Source organism: Acomys russatus, chromosome X, assembly GCF_903995435.1.
Source record: "Acomys russatus chromosome X, mAcoRus1.1, whole genome shotgun sequence".
In the NCBI taxonomy this organism is placed as follows: Eukaryota; Metazoa; Chordata; class Mammalia; order Rodentia; family Muridae; genus Acomys; species Acomys russatus.
The window spans coordinates 104,999,869-105,027,087 of NC_067169.1; the positions used below are offsets into that span (position 1 = coordinate 104,999,869).

General features: G+C 36.9%; 1 protein-coding gene across 8 annotated transcripts in view; it reads right to left on the reverse strand.

Moving 5' to 3' along the window:
- Window positions 1–739: 739 nt before the first annotated feature.
- Mbnl3 (muscleblind like splicing regulator 3) overlaps window positions 740–27,219 on the reverse strand; it is a 94,754-nt gene continuing 68,274 nt past the window's right edge. For 4 of the 8 annotated variants that reach the window (XM_051142537.1, XM_051142535.1, XM_051142538.1 and 1 more), the window contains 8 exons: window positions 24,074–24,238; window positions 14,586–14,777; window positions 13,346–13,582; window positions 9,874–10,024; window positions 7,959–7,994; window positions 5,676–5,770; window positions 4,679–4,752; window positions 741–2,895 (listed from right to left, as the gene is read on the reverse strand). In XM_051142537.1, coding sequence (XP_050998494.1) covers window positions 4,696–4,752; window positions 5,676–5,770; window positions 7,959–7,994; window positions 9,874–10,024; window positions 13,346–13,582; window positions 14,586–14,777; window positions 24,074–24,127 — 822 coding nt within the window. In that variant the 5' untranslated portion in view covers window positions 24,128–24,238 and the 3' untranslated portion in view covers window positions 741–2,895; window positions 4,679–4,695. Of the gene's footprint in view, window positions 2,896–4,678; window positions 4,753–5,675; window positions 5,771–7,958; window positions 7,995–9,873; window positions 10,025–13,345; window positions 13,583–14,585; window positions 14,778–24,073; window positions 24,239–27,219 lie in introns of all 8 variants that reach the window. The other 4 variants (XM_051142530.1, XM_051142532.1, XM_051142533.1 and 1 more) reach the window with 4 other exon arrangements.

The following is a 27,219-nucleotide window of genomic DNA, read 5'->3' on the forward strand; positions in this document are numbered from 1 at the left end:
CAGAGGCCATTGTAAAATACAAAGACTACAAAATGCTAACTAAAAATCACAATTGATTGGAATTTGGTTTATTTACAAATAATTCAGTAAATTTTTGTTTAGAGTCACTGATTAGTGTGACTGGTCTTGTTAACTCAATTTATAGTCGAGTGACTTGTCTCTTCTTCAGTCATTGCACAACTACAGAGTGCAATCTTAAAAGTTTCATTTCCCTCAAAACTCCCTTCCATTCGATCAAGATGTTTGAGTTTTGAGCTTGCTCCCTTAAGCCTCACATACGTAGCAAGTTTTAAAATGCCAACAGTATGTTAGAGAAACTCATCCCACCAAAACACATCTACCCTGAATGCTCCTCACTGAACCTCCTAAAAATAAGTCAACATTAATGTTTTCCAGTGCTTAGAGCAACTCGAGAACAGCTCTACTCGGACGCTATCATCTACATAGATCTTTGTCAAAAGTTTAGCAAGTTAAATGAGATAGTATGTTGTATCAAAATGTCAAACTACAAAAAGTTCATTTTGCACAAAACATTCTCATATCCATGAAGAGCAACATCTAGGCTAGCTCAGGCACATTCTTTCCAGAATTATGAGTTTGGAAAACACAAATTAAGTGATTCAAAAAGCCCACAGGTAAAAGGACAGACAACTCTCAGTTTCTAACTTCAGGCAATAGTTAACAAAGACCCAATATAAACATGAGACTATTCAGAAATCACCGGGGACCAGGATTCACCTGTATAATTAACATCAACAGGATACAAACCACCAGAGGTAATTTTGCTTTTTTTTTGTATTCTGAGCCAATCTGATCTGTTTTGAGTCAGAGTCTCAAATGTTCCAAAGGAAGATGTAAAAAGGAGGAACAATTGGCTCCCATGACTAGGCCGCCTTAGGCAAGTCACATGGCCTGGCTCTCTGTTTTATCAGTCGTGGAAAAGGCAATAAAGTCTTTACCAGCTCCACTGTTCTGCAAATCAATCCAATTACTTGTCTTATATTATCCCAAATGTTTTCTCTATGCTTATTATTTTCACGAAGTAAAACAACCTTTATACATATAAAAATTTGATGATTTTATAGTTTCCAGCGGGAGAATATGTATTGAGTACAAAGTATTAAATCTACTTAAGCTGTTGAAAATATTTCCTCCCTCTTATAATAATAGTAATGTTAGTAACTTTGTAGAGAAGAAGAGGTATACTATATGTCACAGAAACTGATGGACTACTATATTTGTAAGATTATTTATTAAGTATTAGTAAGAAGAACTCATACCCTCATGGGATATTGCTACTCTCTATTAGCCAAAGGATGCTAAAAGTGACTATCATTTTTAAACACACAAAGTAAGTTTATATATGACAAACCATCACAACTCCTCCCCCAAAAAGCTCTGAAGTTAAAGTTTGGGCAGAAAAACACTTGCCAATATAGAACTAATGATTGCTACTTCAGTGTTGTTTTTAGAAATATTGGAAACTCAGCTAAAGTAATGTGAAAGACAATTGTGGAAACCTTTTCTAGTTCCTTTGCATATTCAAAATCATTTTCAGTGTCTTCTTGACCGCATCCCTGCCATTTCTCCAAACCTGTACTCAGCCTACTTTTGTGATCAATAAAAAAGACTGTCGGTTTGGGGAGGTAAGGCCTCATTTGGAAACAATTCTCTTTCCACCTGGACTGACTTTTGCCAGACTGCATCTTACTTATTATTTAAAGAGGAATCTAAAGAGCACGAGCCATTTGCATTTGGAAAATAGCACTTGTGCAGAAGGTTTTACACACTTTCTGCCAGTACATTAGACACTCTCTCCATGCCCACATCTCTCTGCTTGATTTATAAACTATGATTAGTATACCTTTAAACTATCTCAGCTGAAGATGACAAATGGCTCAATTTAAGACACTCAAGCTGAGAGATAGGATTCCTGTGACACAATAAATGTAACAGCTACTCTACATAATTTTTATACATGCTAAGAAATTTATTAAAATGTGAATACTTAATTTTCAAGTTATTTAAGAGGAATGGTTTGAGTTTAACATTTGAACTTTCTTATCATATGCAGGTAAAATTTTTCTCTTTTAAGAATTTAGTATATTATTGATTGTATAAGGCCAGATCTACAGGTAAAATTTTATACATGCAGGTTTATGAACAGGTTTTGTGCACCCTCAAAAGTGAGGCTTCTAAATGTATGCCTCAAGAAACTTACAAAATTGTTTAAGGAGTATTAACATGAATTTGTCATATTTTTCAATCACATATACTTCTGTTCCCCACTTACAACATCCTAATTGAAATCAAACACCACGTATAAACAACAAAACACTATAGCACAGAAAAGCAAAACAGAACCCAATTTAATACAATATACCAATGAAGGAAATGGTACTGGAACTATTAGTCACATTCTACATCAATCCAATAGACTATCCTGTAAACAGAACAGTAAGGTAACACTTCAAAAATTGAATTTATCCACCAAGAATGTACAGTAAGCCTACAGCACACTGTGGAAATTCATTCAGCATAAATCATTACTGAAAAAAACCAAAAAATTTAATTCATATCAGATGGAAAATTCATGTAATATGGATCTAATAATTCATACACAAGACAAAGTTATATGGTTGCATTCTATAGGCGAATTCACGTACAATTAATCCATAACATAACACACAGTGGTTAAGTTTCTGTTTGCTTTAACATCTCCACAGGTTTTTAAAATTTGGATTTGTCAACTGGTATCTGTGCTTTAATATATTGACTGCACCACACTTATTGTTGTGTTGGTAGAAGACATACAAGAATATATATAGAAAGGCCATATGGAGTTTCCTGTTGAGAGATGCTGACATTCTGTAACTCTGCTGCTCAGAATTTCAACTGAAATAGAAAACAAAACAAGAGAGTCAGTAAGAAATATTGGAGGGTTCCTGAACAGGGTGTCAGGAGACTAGTCATTATCCCACTTCTATCAGTGAGCTAAACCAAGAGAGTTCCCACTCTGAATTTCAGACCCTGTTGTCTGTGACAGCGGGCTAACGCAAACAGTCACTAAACAGACAAATAGCAGGGACAGTCTACGGGAGGTTCCCATGATGGTCTGTATTTAAGATATTATCTAGACAGTGTCAAAATTTTTTTGCTCATCATCCAAATATCAGTTCACTTTATTCAACACACATGTAATCCTCCCAAAATATACTTAACACCAAATACTTTGAATATGTCCAATACTAAACAAAACTTTATACTTTTATCTAACTATCTTACACCTTTGCAGAAATATCCTGAGTAAGTCATATATTATTATTCAGAGACATTTTTTGTTATTTAGAGACAATCTGAACATCTATTACATGTGAAAGTGATTATATGCTGCCAAATACCTCATTTTCTAAAGGAATCAAGTAGAAAAAAGTCTTGCCAAACATATTTTATGTAAACTATGTTTGAATAGCTTTACCTTGATGTGCAGTGGCCTATGAGAACTGAGTAAGCATTGGACAAACCTCCATTGTCATATCTACGGATTTCCCAAGTTGCTACTGTCCCAAATAACACCTGTGCAATAATTATAACTACCAGGTACTTCAGTTTTTCTATGTCTTTTTGAGAACATTCCTTATGACTGGGGGGACCTGCTTTTTTAGTGTTCAACAACTATGGGATTCGTCTGAAACAGGATTAGGGACCCTATTGCTGGGAGACGGGGAACTAGGCCAGCAGCAGGCATATCTGCTACCTCCTTCACCCAAATGCCAGACTGCAGGTGGGAGACCTTCAAGCGTTCTACACTGACACTGTAATTCAAAACAGATTCGCTTGTTAAGTTTCTAGGATTCTTAAGTATCATCAACAGACAAGCTACATGAGAATGCCTGCTTAAATTTAGGTGTGTGCTACTTAAATTTAAGTATGTGTCCCTGAACCAGGCAAAGAAGAGGTCATGGGTTAAGGGGGGGGGGAAGAAGAGTAAAAATAATTATTAGATGACTAAATTATTTTGTATGTCATTCAGACTTCAAAACAGCTAGAGCAATTCTGCTTGACTTACATATAAAACAACACAATGCAACATAGAGAAAGAGCAGAGCTTTCTCTACTGATTCAGGGAAGAACATAACACCTACTGTCTTTAATGTAATCATATCAGCAAAATTCGGACAAATTACTTTGTTTTACTTTAACAAAAGTGAAGCTTAAAAGTTTAAAGAATTAAGTTGAGAATCAGGCTGCATGCCTTTGATCCCAGTACTTGGAAGGCAGTTTTGAGGGCATCCTGGCCTACAGAGTGAATTCTAGGGCAGCTAGGGCTGCACAGAGGACTCTTGTCTTAAAAAACAAACAAAGAAACAAAAATTTTAAAGAATTAAAGTTCAAATTTGATTTGTGGTTTTGGCTAAAAAAAAAAAAATTGCCCCTTTAGAGGAAAACATTGTTGAGTTTTATAAGCTCATTAGAAAAAAATACAGTAAATAGCTGTCATCTCCACATCCAAAAATTCAAGTCTTCTCTCACACAGTTCAATTTCAGTTTGGAAACTTTTGAATGCACAGCCACACTCAAGCTTCAAGTGAAAATGTTCACCAAACCTTAGTAAATACAACTGAATAAAAAAGATACAACCTATGACTATCATCTATTAATATTGAAAGAAACTTACTGTTCTACTGGTAACGTCTACATCTGTGAAACAAACATGCTCCTATTCAGTTCATCTACTGATAATTGGGGCATCTATAGTAGCAAAAAAGATTTTAGATTAAAATAGTTTCTTAGGAGAATCCCGTTTATTTTGTTCACTGCTTGAGTTCGGTACTCCAATAACGATGATCAGTTTCACCAAAAACTGTAAGCATATTTACTATTTCCACCATGTCAACTTTGCAGACCACAGATTGGAGTGTGGTTTATGCATCAAATGAGTTCTGTGTGCTTCGTGGCTATCATGCTTGAACTGTAAGCAGCAGCCTGGGGCAAGTCAGTACTTTAATGAGGCAGAACTGGCACTACAGTGTTCAGTAGCTACTGTGCTAATTGCCTCACTACTTCCAGACTCCTTAAACATTGGTCATTTGTCTGTGACTCTGCAAGAGAAAACCTAAACCAAATGAAAATCAAAGCAACACAAGCACATCTAATGTCTACAGGAGAAAGAAATTCTGACATAATCACTGGGTGATAATAAAGATATGCATTCGTTGGAAAGAAATGTGATAGCATGCTTTCTTTCCAGTGGAACACAGAGTAAAGGTGATGTGTTTACTAAATCAAAGCTCAAGAACAAAAACCAAAAAAGAAGAGGGGGTAGTAACATAAGTTTTCCTCTTGATCAGGATGAGTAAGCATTTTAAGACATATTCAGTACAGCATATACATTTGAGGATTGGTGTGGTAGCAATAATTTGATATGGAATAACACAAGTAACATCTGCTTACCAATTAACAATGAGTAAAATGCTGCCAATTAACTCTGAGATGAATAGAAAACAACATACAGTACTCTAATTATACAGAAAGATAAAAGTTCCAAATCTAACAACTAGCTAAGAAACAAATCAACATATGGACCAATAACTCTCACCAATCCAAAAGGCATATACTGTGTCCTTTCAACACATGATTATCTAGGTCAGAACGGATGAAATAAATGGCCAAACCTGATTGCCTGTAGTTGTTGGAACGAAGGGAACGCTGGTGGCAGGTGTTGCTGCTGCAGGCACAGTGGAAGGTGTAGCACCGTGCATCATGGGCACTTTCAGTAGGAAATCATGGAAGCAACACATGGAAGGGTGAAGCGTTTACACAACCATGACAGATACGATGGAATGGGACGTAGTAGATATTCCAGCAACAAGCCACGTAACAGTATCAGGATGGATATACACCAGGGTGCAGCATGCAATCAATCAGTGCAAAGCAGCACAACATGGAATGGAGGGAAATTTAAAAAGAGAAAAGGGGAAAGCCAATTATAGTTACCATTAAGAAAAATGGAGCCATTCTTAACATTTTGACCAAAATAACATCATAGGGGATTCAAAAGGCTGGATTTTCAGGAAGTAATGAATGCATATGAAAAAAATCTGTTACCAGGGCTACCTATTAAAGCTAGTTGAGCAGACAAGTTACTGGATTACACAGTCAAAATTAATTAGGGAATTATCAACTGGTGTTTGGGTTCATTGACAAGTGCTGTAACTAGATTTTCGGGTACAAACGTCAGTTTTACATGTACTTACCTGATCTGCATATAAAAAGAATGGTGGTTCTGTTGATAAGTATGTGGGTAAAGAGCAGGTATGACAAATAAATGGACTATGTATTCAGTTTGGTAAGTTCCTTGGAAATTTTAGATATTGTCAAATACACAAGTGCTTCACAGTACATCTTGTCTTCATAGCAAATATTAGAGCTACAATGGTTAGCAGCTGCAGAATCTCTTTGGGGCTGTTTTCCTTTGCTTGGCTACTTTTTATTTCATGTTCAAAGCTTTTGGATGCTTTTCTAATTTCCAGTTTATTTTGGAAAGCCAACCAGGGAGTTAATGTGTGACTGGCAATGTGTGAATGGGAGGCTCACACATACGATAATTTATCATGTCTACCTCAGTCAAATTCAGATTTTCTGAAAGTCTACTGACAAAATGAAGGTAAGCAAAACTGTCCCCTTTACCCATCTCTGATTACTTATTTCCTACAGCCACCTTTCATTGCCACACATGCTAATTCTAAAAACACTCATGTTTCTCTCATTCGAAGTGCAGCAACTGTGCAAAAAGCAGCAGTGCCAAAGCATGCAATTGCATTCGTAAGCGGAGCTCTGACAGGGAAAGGACAAGGAAGCAGCCCCAAGAAACAGGTCACAAAAGGTGAAAACAGAGACACATTTCTTAAACTTGCAGAAGTCTGTTCTTCCACTTATATTCCTAGAATGTTCCTCTTACTATCAAGGTAATGTTAATGACTACAGGGACAGCTAAGTGTTCAATAATATGCCTCCTCCCTTTGCGAGGGCCCAGATCCTGCTTCATTTGTGTTGTTCTGTGTGGTTATCATTTTGACCTCTCCTGATTTTGATAACTGCATAATCTGTAGGCCACCAGTTGGATGGAGGCCAAGCTGCTGCAAATTCTCTAACACGAGAGGAACTGGCTTGATAGGAGATGCTAATACGTGTTCCTTCTTTTTTCCTTTAAACAAAACAAAATTTCTCATTATCTGTGTTCCTGGCTCCCATGAAGATTATAGGAACTGTGACCTCCCCAGTAGCTTTCTCGTCTTCTTTTCTGTTAGTGAAATACAAAATGACTTAGGGATGGCTGCCATATTGTGGTGGTGGCTAACTAAAGAATTTGTGTATAACTGGTTCTTCTACTTGATATTAGCCAAAAGGCTGAGGGGATGTGACTGGTAGTTTAAAATTACACAATCACTCCAAGTTACTTTTGAAATGATTCTGTTGTGCGTAATTTCTACGCAGATGATGTTTCATCTTTGAATGCTCTAGAATCTACCACAGAAAAAGGCAGAATGTTCTAGCTTTGCTTAAGTCATCCTTTCTCAATATCTGCGTAATGACTGCATCACACTGTGGGGATAACTTTGGGAGGAGATTGGTCTATTGTAATTTATAAATTATACACTTGAAATGTATTTTTAAATAACAGATACAAGGCCAAGAAAATCACTCAGTTTCACTATGGAATGAAACATTTAAAAATAGTTCTACTTTTAGGATAGAAATGGAAATGGTAGGGTTAGAATTTGGCTACACTGGCAACCTACTAGGACCTGAGAAATAGGTCTACTTTAACTCCAGAAAACACCACACTAAACCTTAAATATCCAGAAAACGTCCACTCACATCATTTGGTCACACATTTTATAGGTTAGAGACATTTTTAGGTTAGAGAAAGTCGAGAATTTTTGTACAAAACCTACCAAAAGTTGAAGCGGGTGCCAAGCACATTATTGGCCCTGTACACCATGCAGAAAAGCGTGGAAAGTAAAGAAAAGAGAGAATTCATTATTAAGGCCTTATAGATAGAAGTGAATTTTACCCAGAAAGATAATTTTTGCAATACCAATTAACCAGCACATGCAAACCAGTAATCACCCATGCTTATAATTACAGGTTAGATTTAAGATCGCAGACCCAGGTAATAAAAGTAATTCATAGGTTAAAAAAGGAACTTTACTTTTTATTTAATGGAATAGCTTCACTTAAATTATATATTTATTCTAGGCAAATACACACTAAAATTTTATTCATAAAAGTTTATTTATTACACACATCCTTTTCCCATGATTCATGTCTGTTGTCGTTGTCTTGTATTTAAAGAATTAATCTATTCACAATGTGTCTTGTACCTCACTGAAACTGAGGAGCGGTCTATTTGGCAACTGGCTTTCCATTTAAGGGATAGTCTCAGCTACACTTGCTATTAATTCAGGGGAGGGTATTTGGGAGATGTCTTGTGCATTTACATACTTTAATTTTGAGAAAGTGAACTTGAGGATGGCCTCACATCTACTATTTAGCTAATCCATGCTGACCCTGTACTCAAAAAATATTTTCTTGAGTCAGCTCCTTGAGTATTAGTATTACAGGCATGCATAATCATGCCCAACTAAAACTGGGTTTTATATGTGCCGAATTTGGCAAAACAAATGTCTAACTTCTACGTACAGTCTCTATAAAATTGAAAAGTAAACCTAGAATGAACAATTTAAACTGTTTCACGTTCAACCATCCCTGGCTGGACCTTGTGGGCCACCAAATTTATTCTTTATCTATGAGAAAAACTGAAAAGCAGCCAAACTGGAGTAATCTGATATATATGGAAACTGCCATGATGGCTGAAGAAAGAAAAAGCTACTTCAAACCATTTGGATTTTCTCTTCTACTTTGTGGCATTATATATTTTTTCTTAGGTTTAGGAGAAAAGTCTACATCATTAGACATAAGTTGTCATTTTTTCTAAGTGACTGAAATTTGTCAAAGAACTCCATTTTTCCTCTCCAGAAACTATTCTATAAATGTGTAATGTCTGTGCCTTATAAATGGTGACCTGATCAGTGACTGCAGCCGATAACCAAATACTGTTATTTTTCATGGCATCCCTCAAAATCATCTAACTGATCAATTTAGAATTTTCCCTATGTCTGAATACACAACAGTATGTATCTAGGCATGTTTTTGTAATTTATAAGTCTTATAAAATTATTTTTAAAGAAAATCATACCTTCAATTGTTAAGGCTTTTTTAAAACAAAAATTCTCACAGCTTTCTGGCTGTGAGATTAAATCCAGGCCTTTGCACATGATAGACAAGCACTATGTTGCTCCACACATCATCAATGCTTTACTTTCACTTAATAATAGTTTCCAAGAGGTAGAGGCTAAAACTACCTATTTTGCATATACTGTAAAGTTACCATACATTTAAAGGTTTAAAAATTACTGGACTTTGTTATATCGTAGTTATATGGACTACAAAACTTTAACAGATTGAAGTTGGAAAATTCTTCTGACAGATAATTACTATCTGTGAAATACTAACTAAGAGTTAAGGAATTAGTTGAGATTAAGCCAAGTGAACCAACCTTCAGAAACAAAAATAATAAGAGATGCTAAAAAGAAAAATATTTATATCTTTCTTATTTTGATTTCAATGCATTCATTTCCCAAATCACATGTTTTATTCTAGATTAATATCAAATAAAATGCAATTGTTTTATTTTATTTGTAGTCTAAACGCATGGAAACAGTCCTCCGACAAAAGCCCATTGGAAGATGCTCAGTAGTATGCATACTCAAACTGTTACATTCAGGATTCCCCGAGCTGTGCTCTCACCTGTAGGAATAAATGCCGGCTGCGGAATCTGCATGTTAGCCAGAGCCTGTTGGCAGTGGAAAACACCAGGATTAAAGACTGGGGTGGCACCGTTGGCCTTTTCAAGGACTGCTCTCTTTGGTATCATCTGAAGTGCACCATGCGGCAGGGCCTATGGAGAAGTGATGCATTAATTACTAATATCAGGAAAGAAGTAAAAAAAATGTACTCAAACCAAAAAAGTGCCAGGTTTCTAAGATACAGCCTGGAAAGCCACCACAAGGTTATGCACTGGACAAGCCTTTCCATGAGTAGTGGCCACCCAGCAGGGCACACAACTACAGAGATTAGCAGTTTCAGTGCAAAATAATTTAGTACAAAACAAAAGTATAAAGGGAAAGGGCCTGTTAATGTCTCCAATCCATGACACTTGTGGCAGGATGTGGCAGAAAACTCTTAACGGGAAATTGTCATATACAATTAATGTCTCAGATATGCTCACTTAGTAAACAGAAGAAATGAGATGAACAGAAGTGACAGGAAGAAGAGGAAAAAGATTTCTGCCCATTAAAGTCCTAACACGGATGTAGAAATAAATGGCAGGTGGCGATAAAAGAGACTTTGGCATTACATTATTGTATTCCCACAAAATCAAATCTAATTTAGTCCAAGGCCTAGGGTACAAATCTTACAACTGTATCTAGAACCTCACCTGTAAGGAAACAACAGATGGGTCTTCCCTTTCCTACCACCAATCTCACGCCTGTATCATATACATTTAAGTAAAATGTCAAATGTATGCATTGTTCATCTATAGAGGCTCTCTGCACAGTTTAATACATAGCATTTGATTGATTAACTATCTCTAAATTTTAACTTTAAGACTATCAGAACTTTAAGTCCCTCTTTTATGTTAAAAACTCTTTCAGATCTGTGCTTCTATTATTCAAAGCTGTCCATACATCAGATTCATTGGAAAAGATTTTTGGGTTTTTGTTTTTTGTTTGTTTGGTTGGTTTTCAGGACAGGGTTTCTCCTTGTAGCCTTGGCTGTCCTGGACTCGCTTTGTAGACCAGGCTGGCCTCAAAGTCACAGGGATCCTCCTGTCTCTGCCTCCCTGAGTGCTGGGATTACAGGCGTGTGCCATCACCGCCCGGCCTCATTGGAAAAGTTTAACATTACTCTGCATTTTTTCCTTCAACAAATTGTGTGCTATTTCAACAAGTGTTGGCAACACTGAGGTGTGTTCCAGATTCCTAAGGGCACAGGAAGGCTTCTGTGGAGGGAGGAGCCAGCCTTCCAAGCTTCAGAGTTACGTCATGACATTCTGATACCCACAGGTACTGAAAGCCTCAAGTGATCTACATTTTCTTTTGAGAATCCACCTCCCCCTTTCCTCCCCTCCCTCCCCCCAGAGGACTATTGCAGCCTGACTGATTGGCAGTCAGGGTGCTTCTTTATTTATACAGAACTCAGTAGGCAGGGATAGATACATGTTGTTCTAAAACCTAGGTCAGACCATTTTTGTCCCTGGACACATGCTTTAACTTCTGCTTGGCCACAAGTTTAGTCATCATTGGGAAACCATGACAGAACAGAATTATCTTTTTCAACCATTTTCCCTCATCAACCCCACAACCCAACTTTTAGCAATCTTGAGAACTCATCCCTTGATGCACACATTATTTTGATCATCCAAATAAGTCAGATGAAAATAAAGTAGCTTTAATGATGTATAATTTTCAACTTTCTCTACGAACAGAGACAAATCCTAATTTGTAAGATATAATTTATCATTCAAAATGTCCTTTTTTTTTTTTTAAACCATTGAGGTGAAATGAATTCAGGAACATGAATGATAAGAGACTCCTTATTTGGCTACCTAAAAGATTTCTCTTTGGTATAAGTGGAGGCTGTCCCTTTTTCTGGAAAATAGAGAATATCAGAACCAAAGCTGTGTTATCCAGCAAACTCAAGACTGAGCCGAGGCCTTGAACATTCAGTCTGTAGATCCTGGTAAGGTAGTACTCTCGGCTTAATACTGGTATCTCTCTTCACACATTTATGCCTAATTCTGATTCAGTGGTCCTTATATTATAATTAAATATTTCTCTTACCAATGCATAGGGCCTTTACAGACTCATAAAACACCTAGTAAGTTTCCAAAGAGGTAGAAAAGTGGAAGAATAAATAAATGCTATAAATCAGTGGTTCTCAAGCTTTAAGGGTTGAATGACCCTTTACAGGAGTGACCTAAGACCTTTGGGGCACAAATATATTTACATTATTATTCATGACAGTAGCAAAATTACAGTTACATAGTAGTAATAAGAATATTTTCATGGTTGGGGGTCAGCACAACACGAGGAACTGTGTTAAAGGATCACAGCATTAGGACCATTGGGAGCCACTGCTCTAAATCTTTTTAATTCATCTTGTGGGGGGTGGTTTGAGTGTCTCACCCTTTAACTCAGACTGGCCTTAAGATCATGACGATCCTTCTGCCTTGACCTCCCAAATGTTAGTATTATAGGCATGAGCTGCCATGGCCAGGTTTTAAAAAAGTAAACCATGTTATTCTTTTTTTTTAGATGGGGAGGGAGCTCTCTCTTATGAAAACACGTTTCTCTCATGCCAACTTGAAGAGTGCATGCTTGTATAATCTGGTCCATAGTGATTGTGGGCTTTGGGGTTACCCAGGTAACCTGAAGTTTATCCTGCTTTGTCCCTCACTGGGGATATGAGTGAAGATATTTGGTAGCAAAAATCAAATAAGCAAAGAGTGTGGCAAGCAGCATCTCAAAATAGTTCATCGTTGTGAAGCACTTGAATATTTCTAACTTTTACCTCTCACATTACAGTGTCACTCAATTATTTTTTTCTAGTTGCTACTTTTCAGTGATATCAATCAGAACTAACTTTTCTCCATAACTTGGGCCTTTTCTTTCAGTCAGGTCAAAATCTCACTGAAGCTATGGCAAGCTTCTGCCTTGATCTTTCCCTTTGCCTACACTATACCACCAGACAGGAAAGGTAACTTTGACCTTTGTGAAATTAGAAGCTACTTAATACCCCATCTTTCAAGTGCTATGTTTTCAAAAGACATTAAGGATGTGAGGGGCAGAGTGCCCATGAAAGTGACTCATAGAATACAGAGGCAACATTGTCATTTTTGAATATTCAGGCAAGTCAGATTATAAGAGGCACTCCAAATAATTTACTGTTTAAATAATATAATTTACCGTTCTCTAAGATTGGGAGAAAGAGAATAGCCAATTGAAATCATTAATAAAGCTTTCAAGTAATTATCTTTAGAAAGTCAGCATATAAAGTAGAATAAATTGGTTCTCTCTTTTCTAGTGTATAACTTTGGCTATTTGTATTAAGAAGCACTCATGAGTAGCCAGTCACTTATGCATAATATTATACAAAGTAGGCTTACATGAATAATCTACCCCCAAGCAGAAAACCCACAGTCCCAACCTACTCTTACCATGGCAGTGGCAGCCGAATGGTTCATCTGGTGATGAGCTGCCTTGAGTTTGGCTTGCAGATGTGGAGGGGGATGAAAGTACTTGCATTTCTCCCGGGCACATCGCCCTTTAATGTAATCCATGCAGATTGTCACAGTGTTATCAGATACTTCAATCATGGAAGCATCCGTAGGGTGAGCATAGCGGCACTCACTCTCCCCACGGGTACAATTTCCACGCTGAAATTCACGGCAAACCTTAAAAAGGATAAAACAAGAACACATACATTTCCCAGTGATGACTGGCTTTTATTTACCTTCCTCAAAGATATGAGAGCCACATACACACTTTGTCATTTATGTAGGAAATAACCTATAAACGATGAAGGGTCATACAAACCAATATCCACCTTAAGAATAAGAACACGATTTCTATTCCAAGGGGAGACAAACACACTTCCCACAAAGATACAAGTGTCTATTTGCCTCATGCAAACATGAAAGGACTTTAAAGCATTACTGAAAAGCATGTTTGAATCCCCTCAAGTATAAGTATTCCTTTAAGGCCTGGGGTGTTTATCACATGGCAATGCACCAGTAGATTTACACAGCCAACTTGGAAAGCACATTAAGGCATGTGCCCATTCAGATTCCATTATAATACATGAGCAGGTATTCACCTGGTTGCCAATGGATCCAACTTTTTAAGTAGTCAACCAGTTATTTATTTTAGTGCACAAAGAATATCAAAGGAAAACTAAAGAATGCCAGTAAACCAAAGGCTGTTTGAACTTTCCTTTAAATTCTTTAAGTTTCATGTGATATTTATTATAAAGAACATCATTTTTTAACATGGAAATGTGATATAATTCATTAATGACCTACATTCATATAACTTTATAGTTTATAATTGTAGAATGGTAGGTTCTTTTTTTTTTTTTTTCAGTTTACCATTCCAGAAAGCAGAGACTTATGAGTTAGTCCAGTACTCTCAGTCTTTAGAGCTCCAGCCCAGGTATAGAGAACTGTCTCACTCAGACTTCCTATACAATGGCTCATTTGGGAGTATACTGGAAACATTGACCTACTGCACAACAATTCATTCAATTCAGAACAAGGTCTAACTGAAGTTAAAAAATGGTTAACATTCTTTCTCAGATTCCTTATTTAAAACATTCAACAAATTAAACTCTGAAAATGGTAAATTATCCATAAAGTTAACATTCATGCTACAAGCATGTATATATGTCTTCATTAATACCTCCAGTCTATCTGTACGAACTGGTTTGGGGCCAGGCATTGGTGGCAGTGCAAGAGGTGGGTTTCCAGAAATCAGAACTGGAGCATTTGGTAGAAGCTCAGCAGGAACCAGGCCCATCCCAGGGTGATGTACATAAGGATTGAAAGCCATGGCATGATTAGCTGCCATTGATGGATTCATAGGAAAAGATGCCTGTGTCAAGAGAGAGAAAATGAGGTATTAGGGCTAAACATACCATTCTTACTACTGATTACACTAGGCATTCTCAAAAGCATTACAGCATTTCCAAAGCCATATCACACTTTGCCACGATTTTTGTTGTGTATTTTTGAGATTATATAATTATATCATTTTATTATATAGTTATATTAAAACATATATGTTTATATCATTATATAATTTCTCCCTTCTATTTCTTCTTTCTAAATACTCCCATATACCCCCTTCTTATTATCTTTAAAATTTATGGCCTCTTTTTAAATCAATTGTTGTTATGTGAAATACACACACACACACACACACACACACACACACACACACACACAGCCACTGTTTCTTGACATGTTTGTCTTTTACTAATTTCCATATAAGAGGGTCTTTTAAAACAACAACTCTCTATAGGCATAAATTTTACTGATAAACTCATTTTTGAAAAAGCCATAATTTCACCAATGAATGACAGTACATACACACATAATTTATATTGGTTTCCTTACATAGCCATGCATTTAAATGTGAACTTGGTGTACTCTTGAAAACCCCTTTCTTCCTATCTCCTCCTCCCTCTTGTCAGCTATAATGCTTGTCTCTAAGGCTGCCAGTCCTGCCACATGTACCAGTCACCCAGTAGTGCCATGTCCTTTCTTTCTACAGCTATTTATGGAAGACTTGAAAAAGAAAAGAGTAATTTAGATAAGATGAATGGATTAACAATTTACTATCTACCTAAAACGAGAATAGCACTGTCATTTTATTTTACTATTTTCTTTTTAACTGCAGATTCTGTTCCATAAATGAATGTGATTTGCTCAGCCTTGTCTTTATCTAGGAGCCAGATGATACTCATAGTTCAAAAGGAGGCCCCAGAAATGCTACTAGGATCCCTGTTAGGGAAGAAGAAATAAGATGGCAGGATTATATGGTCCATAACTTAGAGCATAACTAGTGAAGAAAAACCTTAGAAATGTAAAGGGGTTTCCCAGTTTGTCTCTCTTTAAAATTCTTGTTTTCAAAGAGACTGGATATGTGTATTGCCTTTAGCATCAGGGATGGCACATTTTATCACTTTACTGTGCTGCTTTTCAGCTCATGGCACATGTGTGCATCTTTCCTTTTCAATGTGGTTATCATTTTCATTGATAATTCTCTTGCCCTCCCAAGAGTACTGAATACGTACAGAATGACTTGTAGATACACTTGAAGATACATTTAAAAAATAATTTTTAATGAATAAATAATATATGTTACTTATATACTTCTAATAGCAATTTAATAAGTTAATATCTGGTGGTTATCTTGCTGTGTTTTACTAAATGCATGTAGTCTTTCTTGCATTCTTTTTCTTTCTTTCACTGGAAAAATCAAGCTGCACTCACAGTTGCTAAATTGCAGTCAGAGGGTTATCTCCAAATGCAAGGAGAATAGGAATCTGTTGCATCCAGCAGGGACAATTTGTAGAATCCCTACCTCACTCTGCATCCTTACTTCAAATTTGCACTAGCAAAGCTGCCTGAAGAAACTCCAAAGGCCCAATTGGCCAAGATGGAAGTGCTCCAGCTTTATCATTTCACCTTAGGTAAATGTATTAAATGAGTTAAGAACTCTATTAGGAAGAAAAGAAAAGAATCCAGCTCAAAGAAACTAGACTCATTGCGGACAAGGGAGAAGGCACTTGAAGATGAAGGGACCACACTATATGCCAAGAAAGATGATGGGGAAGTCTAGGGAAGGGCTCTCGGATTTGAGGACAGATAGCCTTAGGCTGACCAAATCCAGCTAAGTCTTGTGATGGAATAGTTCGCAGGAACCTGCCAAAGTTCTCGTCACCTTCAGGAACTAGACCTGACAACTCAGCTCTTACTAATTCAACGACTCATGCTCATGTCAAAATCAGCAGGAATCTTTGAAAGTAAAAAAAAAAAAAATCCACATTTGAACCACACAGTAGTCATGTTTGCATCTATTTGTTTTCCCTCAGATTTTTACGGAATTTTCTCACTGAAGTCACCTCGAATTCTAGCTGTTTTTTAAATTTTTGTTTTTTCTAAAACTGAAAAAAAGAAAACATTACAACTAGAATCTATTGAACAAAGGTTGAGGGGTGGTTGGATTTCCAGACTAAAAAATATCTTATTTAATTAATCAAAAGCCAAGTCTAATGTTTACATAAGCAAGGCTTTCTTTTATAGCTCTAACCTCTCTCTATTTTTTTAACAACCATTTAAATCTACCTATGGTCTGTTATCTCTTGTAACAGTATAAAAAATCTGTAAATAAGCAACCTTTCTAATAAGGTAAAACAATTCTTGGAGATGTTTAGTTCTTTTTAAATATTTAGCCATATCCAATTTTAAAATTAGTGTTGTAGCTTTTATGACCATTTCCTCTTTGAGTATAAACTTTATTCTGTAACACTTTTTTGAGAAGGGAGTTTTTCCCATTGCAAGCCTGGAGCAAAGGCAGGAACTGCTGAGCAGCTTATTTCTTTTCAAAGAAGCATTTCTTGTTCCTCAGCACCACCTCTGCCCCAGGCTAACTACTCCATTTTATGACTCTGAAGAGTCAATGGCTTAGCTGACTAACAGGCAAGGGTTAAGTCACGCAGCCTTAGGTAAGCTTGTGAATTCAGTTGCAATAAGCTAATCCTGCTTCTATGTGTATTACAGCCTTTCATGTCAATAGAATTAACTTAAACCCATCTGTAAGTTATTGCTTATTTTAAAGAAAAAAGTTAGGGGGCTTGTATGTATGTATGCTGAGGAGCGATCCCATGGCTTTGTACATGCTAAGCACACTTTACCACTCAACCACATCCCCCAGCACTAAAGAACCTGATTTCTCTGTAGAGCCTAGAGTAGTCTAGACATTTCAATTGCCTCTGATGTTTAAAGCTGAATGTAAATAATTTCCTAATATTTGAAAATATGAGAAGATGTTTTCTCCCAGAACCAGAGGTTTGTGTTTTTATCCTTCTGACTTTGGCAAATCATGAATAGTGTCTGTAGCAGAGGTTAAGAAACAAGATTACTGGACAATTATTTGTCCTCAGTGTCTAGCAGTGTTTTCTCCTATCACACAAATTTCTAAGCCTCCTGGGGCACTTGTACAGTCTAGAAACTAGCCTGGACTCAAGAAATTCCCCCTAAAAGTTGGGAGAAAGTCTTAAAAAATGGATCCTTATCTTTTTCTTTAAAAAATTATTTATTATAATTTATTCATGCTATATCCCGATTTTTATCTCGTCGCTCTTATCTCCGCTTTCCCAGCCTGCCTTCCTCTTCTGCCCTATTCCCCTCCCCTAGACCGCTGACGGGGTCGGGGGAGGTGGGGGGTGGCCTATCAGGTCTCATCAGGATAGCCTGCATATTCCTCTGCATAGCTTTAGTTTCTCCCCAACTTTACTAACTGTTCACACAGAGCACTGCGGGATATAACTTGTGTTTCCTAGTTTTTACTTGGTCACCTACTGAGTGATGCTCTCTAGGGACAGAGGAAGTCAAAGGGCAAGCTGCAGAAGGCCCAGGTAATCTCCAGACTAGTCAAATGGTACCACAACAATTATGAGTTAAGTTTATAAACAAATGAAAACGGATAGTAGTGTTGATATGCTCATCATAATTGTTAATAATAAGCCACCCTGACTCTTGGGAGACCTGAGGAAAAAAGAGTTAAGGATTTAACAGTAAATAATTGTCCTTAACTACAGCTGACTTTTCTAACCTTAATAATTATAGCTGTCTTTTGGTAAAAAGGAATGTTAAAGGTAGTCAAGTAGACAAATGATAGGTAGACTACTGCGACTATCACGAGTAAAGAGGTGCACAAATGAGGGAACAAACCATAGTTCAGATCTACCCTTATTTGTTGGAAGGAGACGCTGCAATAGAGAGCTAGAAATCACAATGGAACCCAAACTCAGATCAGCATAGGACAAGAGCAAATGCTTCCTTCTGTGGGCAGGCAGCCTGAGACCTCACAAGCAAGGCAATTTTGATTATTCTGAGGAAAGAGCAAGGATGAATCTAAAAATCATTTGTTGGTGATGACCCTATGATAATAATGACACTCTAGGAAAGTGAAAACTATTTTAAAGATACAGTTTGTGACATGAATTGTATACTGCATGTATATAATATGCACAAATACCATGCCTTTCATCTGATAGTCCAATTTTAACCAATGACTTATGCCTTTCATCTGTTCTTTTTACTATTCTTCCTTGTAACGATGATTCTATTCTCTGCTTCTATGTGAATAGCTTCCAACGACTCTGTATATGAATGAGCTCATATGGTAAAATCTACAACTTCTGACTACAAACTGTGTCTCTAGGAGATTAGTTCATTACTAATATAACAAGTACCCACTGGATATTAAATTAAAAGAATACATGAAGGACTTAAATGAACTTTGAGTCACCCCTTAAACGCAAGCTAAGAACTTAGTGTTACAGATTTAAAATTTCCAGGGCAACCACAGTTTTTTACACATGGTCTCCTGGCAGCCCTCTCAGCGGCAAACTTCTAAACTGTATTAAACTATGTAAGACATTAATTTTGCCCAAAAAATTATTTATAGATGATACTGTCCAGTTGCTTTGTTTAATTTCAATTAAGGAATAAAAGATTTTATAGTACCCTCCAAAATCCTACATTTCATTTTAAAATTCATTCTTTTCTCATACAAAAAATCCCAACTGCAATTTTCCCTTCCTTCACCCCTCCCAGCTCCCCCCTCACCTCCCCTCTCCCCCAGACACACTGCCTTTCATTTTACTTGGGATCAACAACAGACAAGTTGGAGGTAGTTGGCTCATAACGTAAATTATGAGCAGAGTAGTGAATCTAGGACGTCACGTGGTCTCATTAGTATCAAGCTGGAACAAACTAAGCTAACCAGCCCCAGAGGATGAGGCAGAACAGGTCATGGCCAGATTACCTCTAATGTGTCCCATGAGGATACTGAAAGTGGAGAAAGGAAGGATGCTGAGATTTGTCACTATCGAAGAAACTAGATACTGCAAACCATACAGTGTACAAGCACCTGCACTTGCTGACAAAAGGGTAGCATTTCTATTTAATTTGTTAAAGGAATGTATCTCACTTACACTGCCTACTTACTAACAGCTGAGGGACAGCAGCAAACCTACTGTTGTTAGACAGAAACTTCACTTTAATATAAAGGAGCTTTAAGGTGCATAACATAAACAAGTGATGAAGAAGCATCTAAACAAATATGTTGGATCGATTAATTGCTAGCAGGAGTGAATCTAGGCTCTGTGAAGCCTGTATCTGAGACTATGTAGTGAGAAAGGTGGGCTCTCAAGACAAAGAACACATCAACTCCTCTTGTAGCTTTCCCAACATCTTTCAAGATGGAAAACTAATTACAAAAACTGCAGAACTTTCGTTAAAATATATTAACTCCTTTTATCTAATCATGTGTTCAATTTTAATTAGTGCACAAAATGTAGGGTTTCATTACGATGTTATATATCATTATATGCAAGTTTTATACTTTGCTGATATTTCCCCTATTACATCATTATTCCTACAAACTCTAGTTATATATGTGATATGATGTGGAGTGGTGTGATATGGTGTGTGTGTGTGTGTGTGTGTGTGTGTGTGTGTGTGTGTGTGTATTCAAAACTGAGTTCTGTTGGATGTTTGGGTTCAGCTCGACATGACATGACCAAAGCTAGTTTGAATCAGGACCATCACAATCTCCTTAGGGTCATCACTAGATTTGTGTGTGTGTGTGTGGTGTGTGTGTGTGTGTGTGTGTGTGTGTGTGTGTGTGTGTGTGTGGTGTGTGTGTGTGTGTGTAGTTTCCTAGCAAAATAAAACTAGGTCAGACTATTTAGAAAGCTATGTGTTACTTTACATGTTAAAACTGACAGTGGGAATATACTAGTGGGACAGTGGGAATATGCCTCTTGGTACTGGTTTATGATAAGCCAGGGATATTCTTACTGGAGTAAAATCATTTTTCACTGGTCTGGCCACCATTCATTACTACACATCTGTCATTAAGTTCCACAGTAAACTACAGTATCCAATTGTGGATCTGGTTAGCTATGTTTTCAGTATTACAGCTGTTTGGGGCAGGGCCTAATTGGCTCTAGTTTAGTACCAGTTTGTTCTGGTACTAAATGGACATAGTTTCCTTTTCTATTTAATCCAGAAAATATCTGGCCCATCTTGTCAAAGTGAATTTTATAAAAGCACCATGACAATAACTGCTCTTTATAGCATCAACATATCAATAAAGAGAGTTTATGTCAAGTGCAAAGTTGTAACTCTAATATAAAATTTCAAAATGGGGATATAACTTGTAAGAGATTTTCTTATGTTTAAATTGTAAGTTATTTAACTACTGATTTTCAAAAACTGAAAAGTAAATAAGTATTTCCAAATTTTATTTTCACTTACTCAAAATTATTCTCATCCAAACATTAAATAAAGAAGATAAACACGGAAAACACTGGGGCCCACAATTATAAGCACATAGCTTATTAGTACACCCCCTTTACCCTTCAACTTTCAATTTTTGTTTGTTTCTGAGGGGCTACAATACTTACTTCATTCCTTACTACATTAAGACAGACTACTGTTTTAGAGAAATATATTTATTAACTATAACTATGATTTAAAATGATGAGCATCAGTCCTAAGAGACACTGGATGAGTGAATCTGAGATACTCAAGATGAAGGTAAACCATGGAGTGGTTATAGCACCTGTGCTTTGGCCTCCTTAACTTAGTCACAATGAAAGCCATGGAAAGTATATGGAAGAGCCAGAGGGCTTGCCACATTGCAATGGGACCTCAAATGTGCTGAGCCAACACACTCTACATAAATCATCAGGTGACTGTACTCTACTATGTCAAGGTCACCTGTATGTCAAGAAGAAATAAAGGAATTTCCTGATGCAGATACAGATATACAGCATGTCTGAGGAAAAATATGTAAATCTTAAATAACATTATATTTGCTTTATATGTACATGCATCATCTGTAGTAGTGAGAATCCTTTTCTATCACTAAAATTCTTCATTGTGAAGCTGAGTTTTTTTTTTTAAATTTTGCTTTGTTTCAGAGTTTTCTGGTATGTCTACTTCTACTATCTTCTACAGTGTTCTTTTCCCTTCCGACAATGCAAATGGAGCCTGAGCACATCAGAAACAGTGGCTTTTTAAATGCATTGGAAAATGCTAGGGAGCCACGTTGTTTCCTCTACCTGCTAAACTTTCTTAATAAATCCAACAAAATGCTCTCAAAAGTACATCTTTATAGTAGCAAATGTCAGCAAAGACCTGTTAAATGCAGTGAACAAACTCGCCTGCTGAAGCAAGCATTCCACCTAAATTGACTAGGTGTGGTTTTTATTCATTGTTCAGTTACAGTGAACAGAATCTGTTCTCTCGTTCTCTTTCTTTGCAGGTTGACATTCCCTTTATCTAGGGGCTTATAATAAGCAAGCTATATTCAGTTTTCCAAAGGCAGACGAGCTCTTTTGGTATCCTAGAAACAAATCAAAGTATGCTTTGTGGAAAGACCTGAAGTTCAAGCCAGTGATACAAATGGTTACTAATGTGCTATCACACAAACACAAGACTGGAATTTTTAAACACAATTTGTTCTAAGGATAAGTACCAAATTATTAGTAAGGGGTGATTAAAAGAGATAAAGAGAACTGTTTATAGGCAGAGTCGGTGCCACAGATATTAAGCAAAATTATACATTACCTTTGTAATATCAAGATCGGGATTCATATTAAGAAGTTTTCTTCCAGATGAGACTGATAAATTTCACTTCACATTACACACATTAGCTCAATTACAACAGCTCTAAAAAGCACACTTCCTAGACCATAGAGGAGGAGTACACCAACCATCTCAGGATGAGATTTTTGTGCAAATAGCTGCAGAAATTAATCTACATCAACTTATTATATCATGACAGTTTCACTAAATAATATGAGGTAGAGAACCAATTTCTAATTGTTCCTTTGCGTCTTCTATGTAATACTTATATATTGTAGCATGCAATAAAGTAAATTGTACTCTGGTGAGTCATATGAGTTATCTTAAGCCTGAGATCTGAAATTTCCCCCACTGAAGAAAAAAAGGTAAATATAGCCTATTACGAAACTTATAGAGAATCAAATTAGAAAGCACAATTGAAGAACATTCAAAACTCAATGAATGTCTTAGTCATTTCTTTTAAAGCACCACTCTTTATTTGGTAAGTATGAGCCACTCTAAGCATCACTACATGGAGGAAGGACAGGCAGAACAGAGAGGGACTCACAGGCTGAATAGGAAGAACACAGCTGTCTTTCTTTCTTCCCTCTAATTTACCCTATGGCTGGCTTTCAGGTTCCATGAAACAAGGCATTGGACTGGTGCTCTGAGGCCGTACCTCAGCCTCTCAAATGCTGGGGTTTACAGACATGTGCCACAATGCCAGTTTTGTGATTGCTATTAAATAAGTTATCTTTTAAAGTAATTTTAAATTTAGAAAATTTCAAAAATATAAGAAAGACACTTGTCTTTTTTTTCTTATCCAGAATTTTTTCTTTCTCATTTTTGTGAGATGCCAGGGATTTGAACATGGTAGGCAGGAACTCTACTACTGGGCTGCACAAATAACCTTAAATTTTAATTTTTAACAGTGGGGGTAATGAAATCTAAGGTCTTGTGGATGCTATGCAAGTATAATACTACTGGGTTGTATTCTTCTTACACACAGATGTATCAGAGCCAAGAAGCTGGTATTCACATATTTTTATTGTATACACCCTAAGTTTTATTCAGATTTCATTAACTTGCTGCTTATTTCACTTGTCCAATCTAGGGTACACAGAGAAATCCTGTCTTGGAAAAGAAGAAAAAGAAGAAGAAGAAGAAGAAGAAGAAGAAGAAGAAGAAGAAGAAGAAGAAGAAGAAGAAGAAGAAGAAGAAGAAGAAGAAGAAGAGAAGAAGAAAGAAACTTACGCCCTCTGTAAGTGCAACCAGTCTTTCAATGGAACACGTGATTGCTTCCTTCATAGGAACAGCTCTGGACCAGCAATTAGCCCAAAGCATTGCTCTAAATCTTGTTGTACCACACTTCCCAACGGCCCTGCAGTTATTCTAATGTCAGCATATGTGCTTTCACAAAGCAGCTCGCACTAGAACAGTCATACAGCAACCAGGATAGCATACATGTACTGGCAGATGCCACACATGCATTGGCAATTTTCAAAGACTGCCATAACTTACAAGGGATGACATCTGAGCATTTTGGAGCATAAGCTGCATCTGCTGGGCGAACATGGCTGCGGCAGTCTTCTGTTGAATCAGATTGTTTCTCCCATTAACTTCCAACTGCGACTTTAGGTGGGGCGGAGGGTGTAGGTACTTGCAGTTCTCTCGAGTGCAGCGATCCTAATAAATAGTAAAAGTTTAGACAATTTTTTTGTTTAATATTTCTATAATTCTGATATGGCTAAAGAAATTATAGAAAATTTCTGAACTCTTAGGAGCCACCAGTCATAAGCACTAGCCATAAAGTGAAGTCACTCATCTTCTTTTCCTAACAGCCCTGTATAACTGATAGTTTTATTATCCTCATCTCCTAGCTGAAGAAGCTAAGGCTAGAGGGACAAAGGGACTTGCCCATGGGGATGGAGCCACTGAAACTTGAGCTGCTATGAAAATCTAGTTGGTCTTATTCCAGAACTTTCTTAATTATTCTGTTTTACTCCACTTCGATTATGCCTCATAATGTTTTTGGAACATAAAATATTAGGAAGGGTGTGTCATAGAATATAAGTAGAAGTTACCAAATTAAATCAAATTATTTCAACAAGAGATGGACAATCAATCTGTTTAAGGACTTGGATCTGGAGCCACATATACAAGTAATTAAGAAAATCCAGGGAGGTTATTTAAGACTCACACACAAGTACATAAATTCTGGACTCTACTACCCGGGACATTCTATGCCCCAAAGCTTTCTTTTTCCTCAAAACCTTATGATGTGAAAAAATATCCTAGACTCCAATGAGGTTTTGATAATCTGAGAATAAACTCTTGAGGTTCTGGCAGCAATGCCCTTAGGTCATTAGATGCTAAAGTATGTCTTGGATTCTCATCATTTTTTAATTCATAGTTTAAGCACTTTCAAGAGATGATAATATTTAAATTCCATTGAACCACGCATAATGGCTCATGTCTGAAATCCCTGTACTGTGGAGGCACTGGCAGGAGGACTGCCATGAGTTTAAGGCTAACTTCGGTTACAGAGTGGGGCCTGTTTCAAAAAAGGAAAAAAATCAAAATGAAAACTCTACATGCCTTTGATGTCACCCAAAAGCCGACTCAGCTGTGGTAGCAAAGAGTGTCACCAGACAAGCTGTTTATGGCAATGTCTTAATATGACCTACCACTGTATTTAACTATGACCCTTACATGAAGCAACTAACGACTATCCTGTTTGGATTACTAAATCCACCATAATCCTTTTAAGATAAGCACAACTGCAAGTAAAACCTTTTCCCACAGATGTTGATTCTTTTCAGTGCATGAAGATATTGGAGAAGGAAGATGAAGAAGGGAAAAAATGCAAGCTTTTTTTTTTGATGCAGGATGCAAGTTGCTAGGCCACCTGAATTCCCAGGAGAAAAGTGAGTTAGTTGACCAAGACTGTTCATTCAACACATCCATGCATGCTTTACATATTTGCAATACCCAGATGATAAAAATGTTCATCTATCCATATTTCAGTAACTTTCTATGAAGTCATTCCTACAATTTTATTGAGAAACATGTTGTTTACCTCAAAATGTTTACTGAGCTACATATAATACAAACTTGAGTGCATTATAATTGCTTTTTTCTTGTAAAGTCTTCAGTAATTCCAATATATATGTATATAAAATTTACTTGTATGATCATTGCATATATTCATAAGGTCGAGCATAACCTACAACATAGCATGAAAAATTGAAAGTACACTTATTGTTTTCTACCATTTGCCCTTTTGTTTCTTCCACTGGCAAAGTTATTTTTAAACTAAAATAATTTATAAAATCTAATGATAACCTCACTTCAAATATATATTTAAACTTTGTTCTTAAACCAGGCATGGTGGCACACATCTGTAATCCCAGTACTTGGAGAGGCAGAGACAGATGGATCTCAGTGAGTTCGAGGCCAGCCTGGTCTATAAAGGAAGTTTAGGACACCCAGGGCTACACAGAGAAACCCTGTCTTGGAGGAAAAAGCGAAAAAGCTTTGTTATTAAATTCTGGATAAAGAAGAAATTGTACATAAGACTTAGAAATGTTATTAAGCTGATTCTCCTGAACTCACACAAACATCTTAGGAAAACCTATACAATTTCAACACATATAAGGACTGTAAGAAAATCTCACCCATACTAAAATCACAATCTCAGGGGTCTTTTCCCTCAAACCCATAAACATAATTTTAGATCTACTGTATCTCCCTTAAAGGCTAAGACATTCAAGAGGATTACCCTCTGGCAACATAACTAAGGTTATTTGGCTCAAAATTCCAGTCTAGAAGCCTCTGGTGACTTCCACCATGGCATGGCAGTTTCTGCGCCTACTTCGACTCTTCCCATACCCCCAAAGCACACATTTTCCCAAGGCTTGAGCCTAAACCCTGCTCTCTTCTCTCATCTCATTTGCCAGGAGAAGTGGAATTTTCCAAAGTTGCAGGCAACCCTGTAATTGTCCAAATCTTAAGTCTCAATCAATCTCTGACCTCTCTTCTAGATTGCAGTCCTTTTCAGCAGCAGCTGCAGCTGCATCTGGGGCTCTTCTCTCTAACCAGGTGGAAATACCTTTCTCCTGACTCTTGCCTATCTTCCATCTTGCTGCAGACTCACATTCGGGGACATTGCATCAAGCCCTATGGTTTGGGGCAGTTACAAAGCAGCAGTGAGGAAAAGAAACCAGGCAGCTGCTGAGAAGGACTGCCTTGGGTTGCAAAGGCTAGATAGCTTAAGTCAGTTAGTATTACGGAGCTATGGAATACAGTCTGTAGCGCCTCTGCAAAAGAGAAAAACAGATTAATACATCTTTTATATTCAGAACAGAGTGTCTTTTAAGGGGACTGATTGGGATTTTAGCATTTGCTAAGGATTATAGTACTTTAACAACATTTACATTACTTATAAAATACAAAAATCTATGTTTTTTATCAAAACAATAGATGAGGAGATCATGTAATTTAATATTTACGTTATCTTTGGAATACACTGGTACAAAGGAAAACCAAAACTCTCATGTATCTTTTAAAAACTCACATCAGAACTCAGGGTAATGTATTTGTATGCAGAACATTTGGTAGTAATAAACTTCTAGATAAGATTCGTTCTTCAAGAAACCCAAATTTAG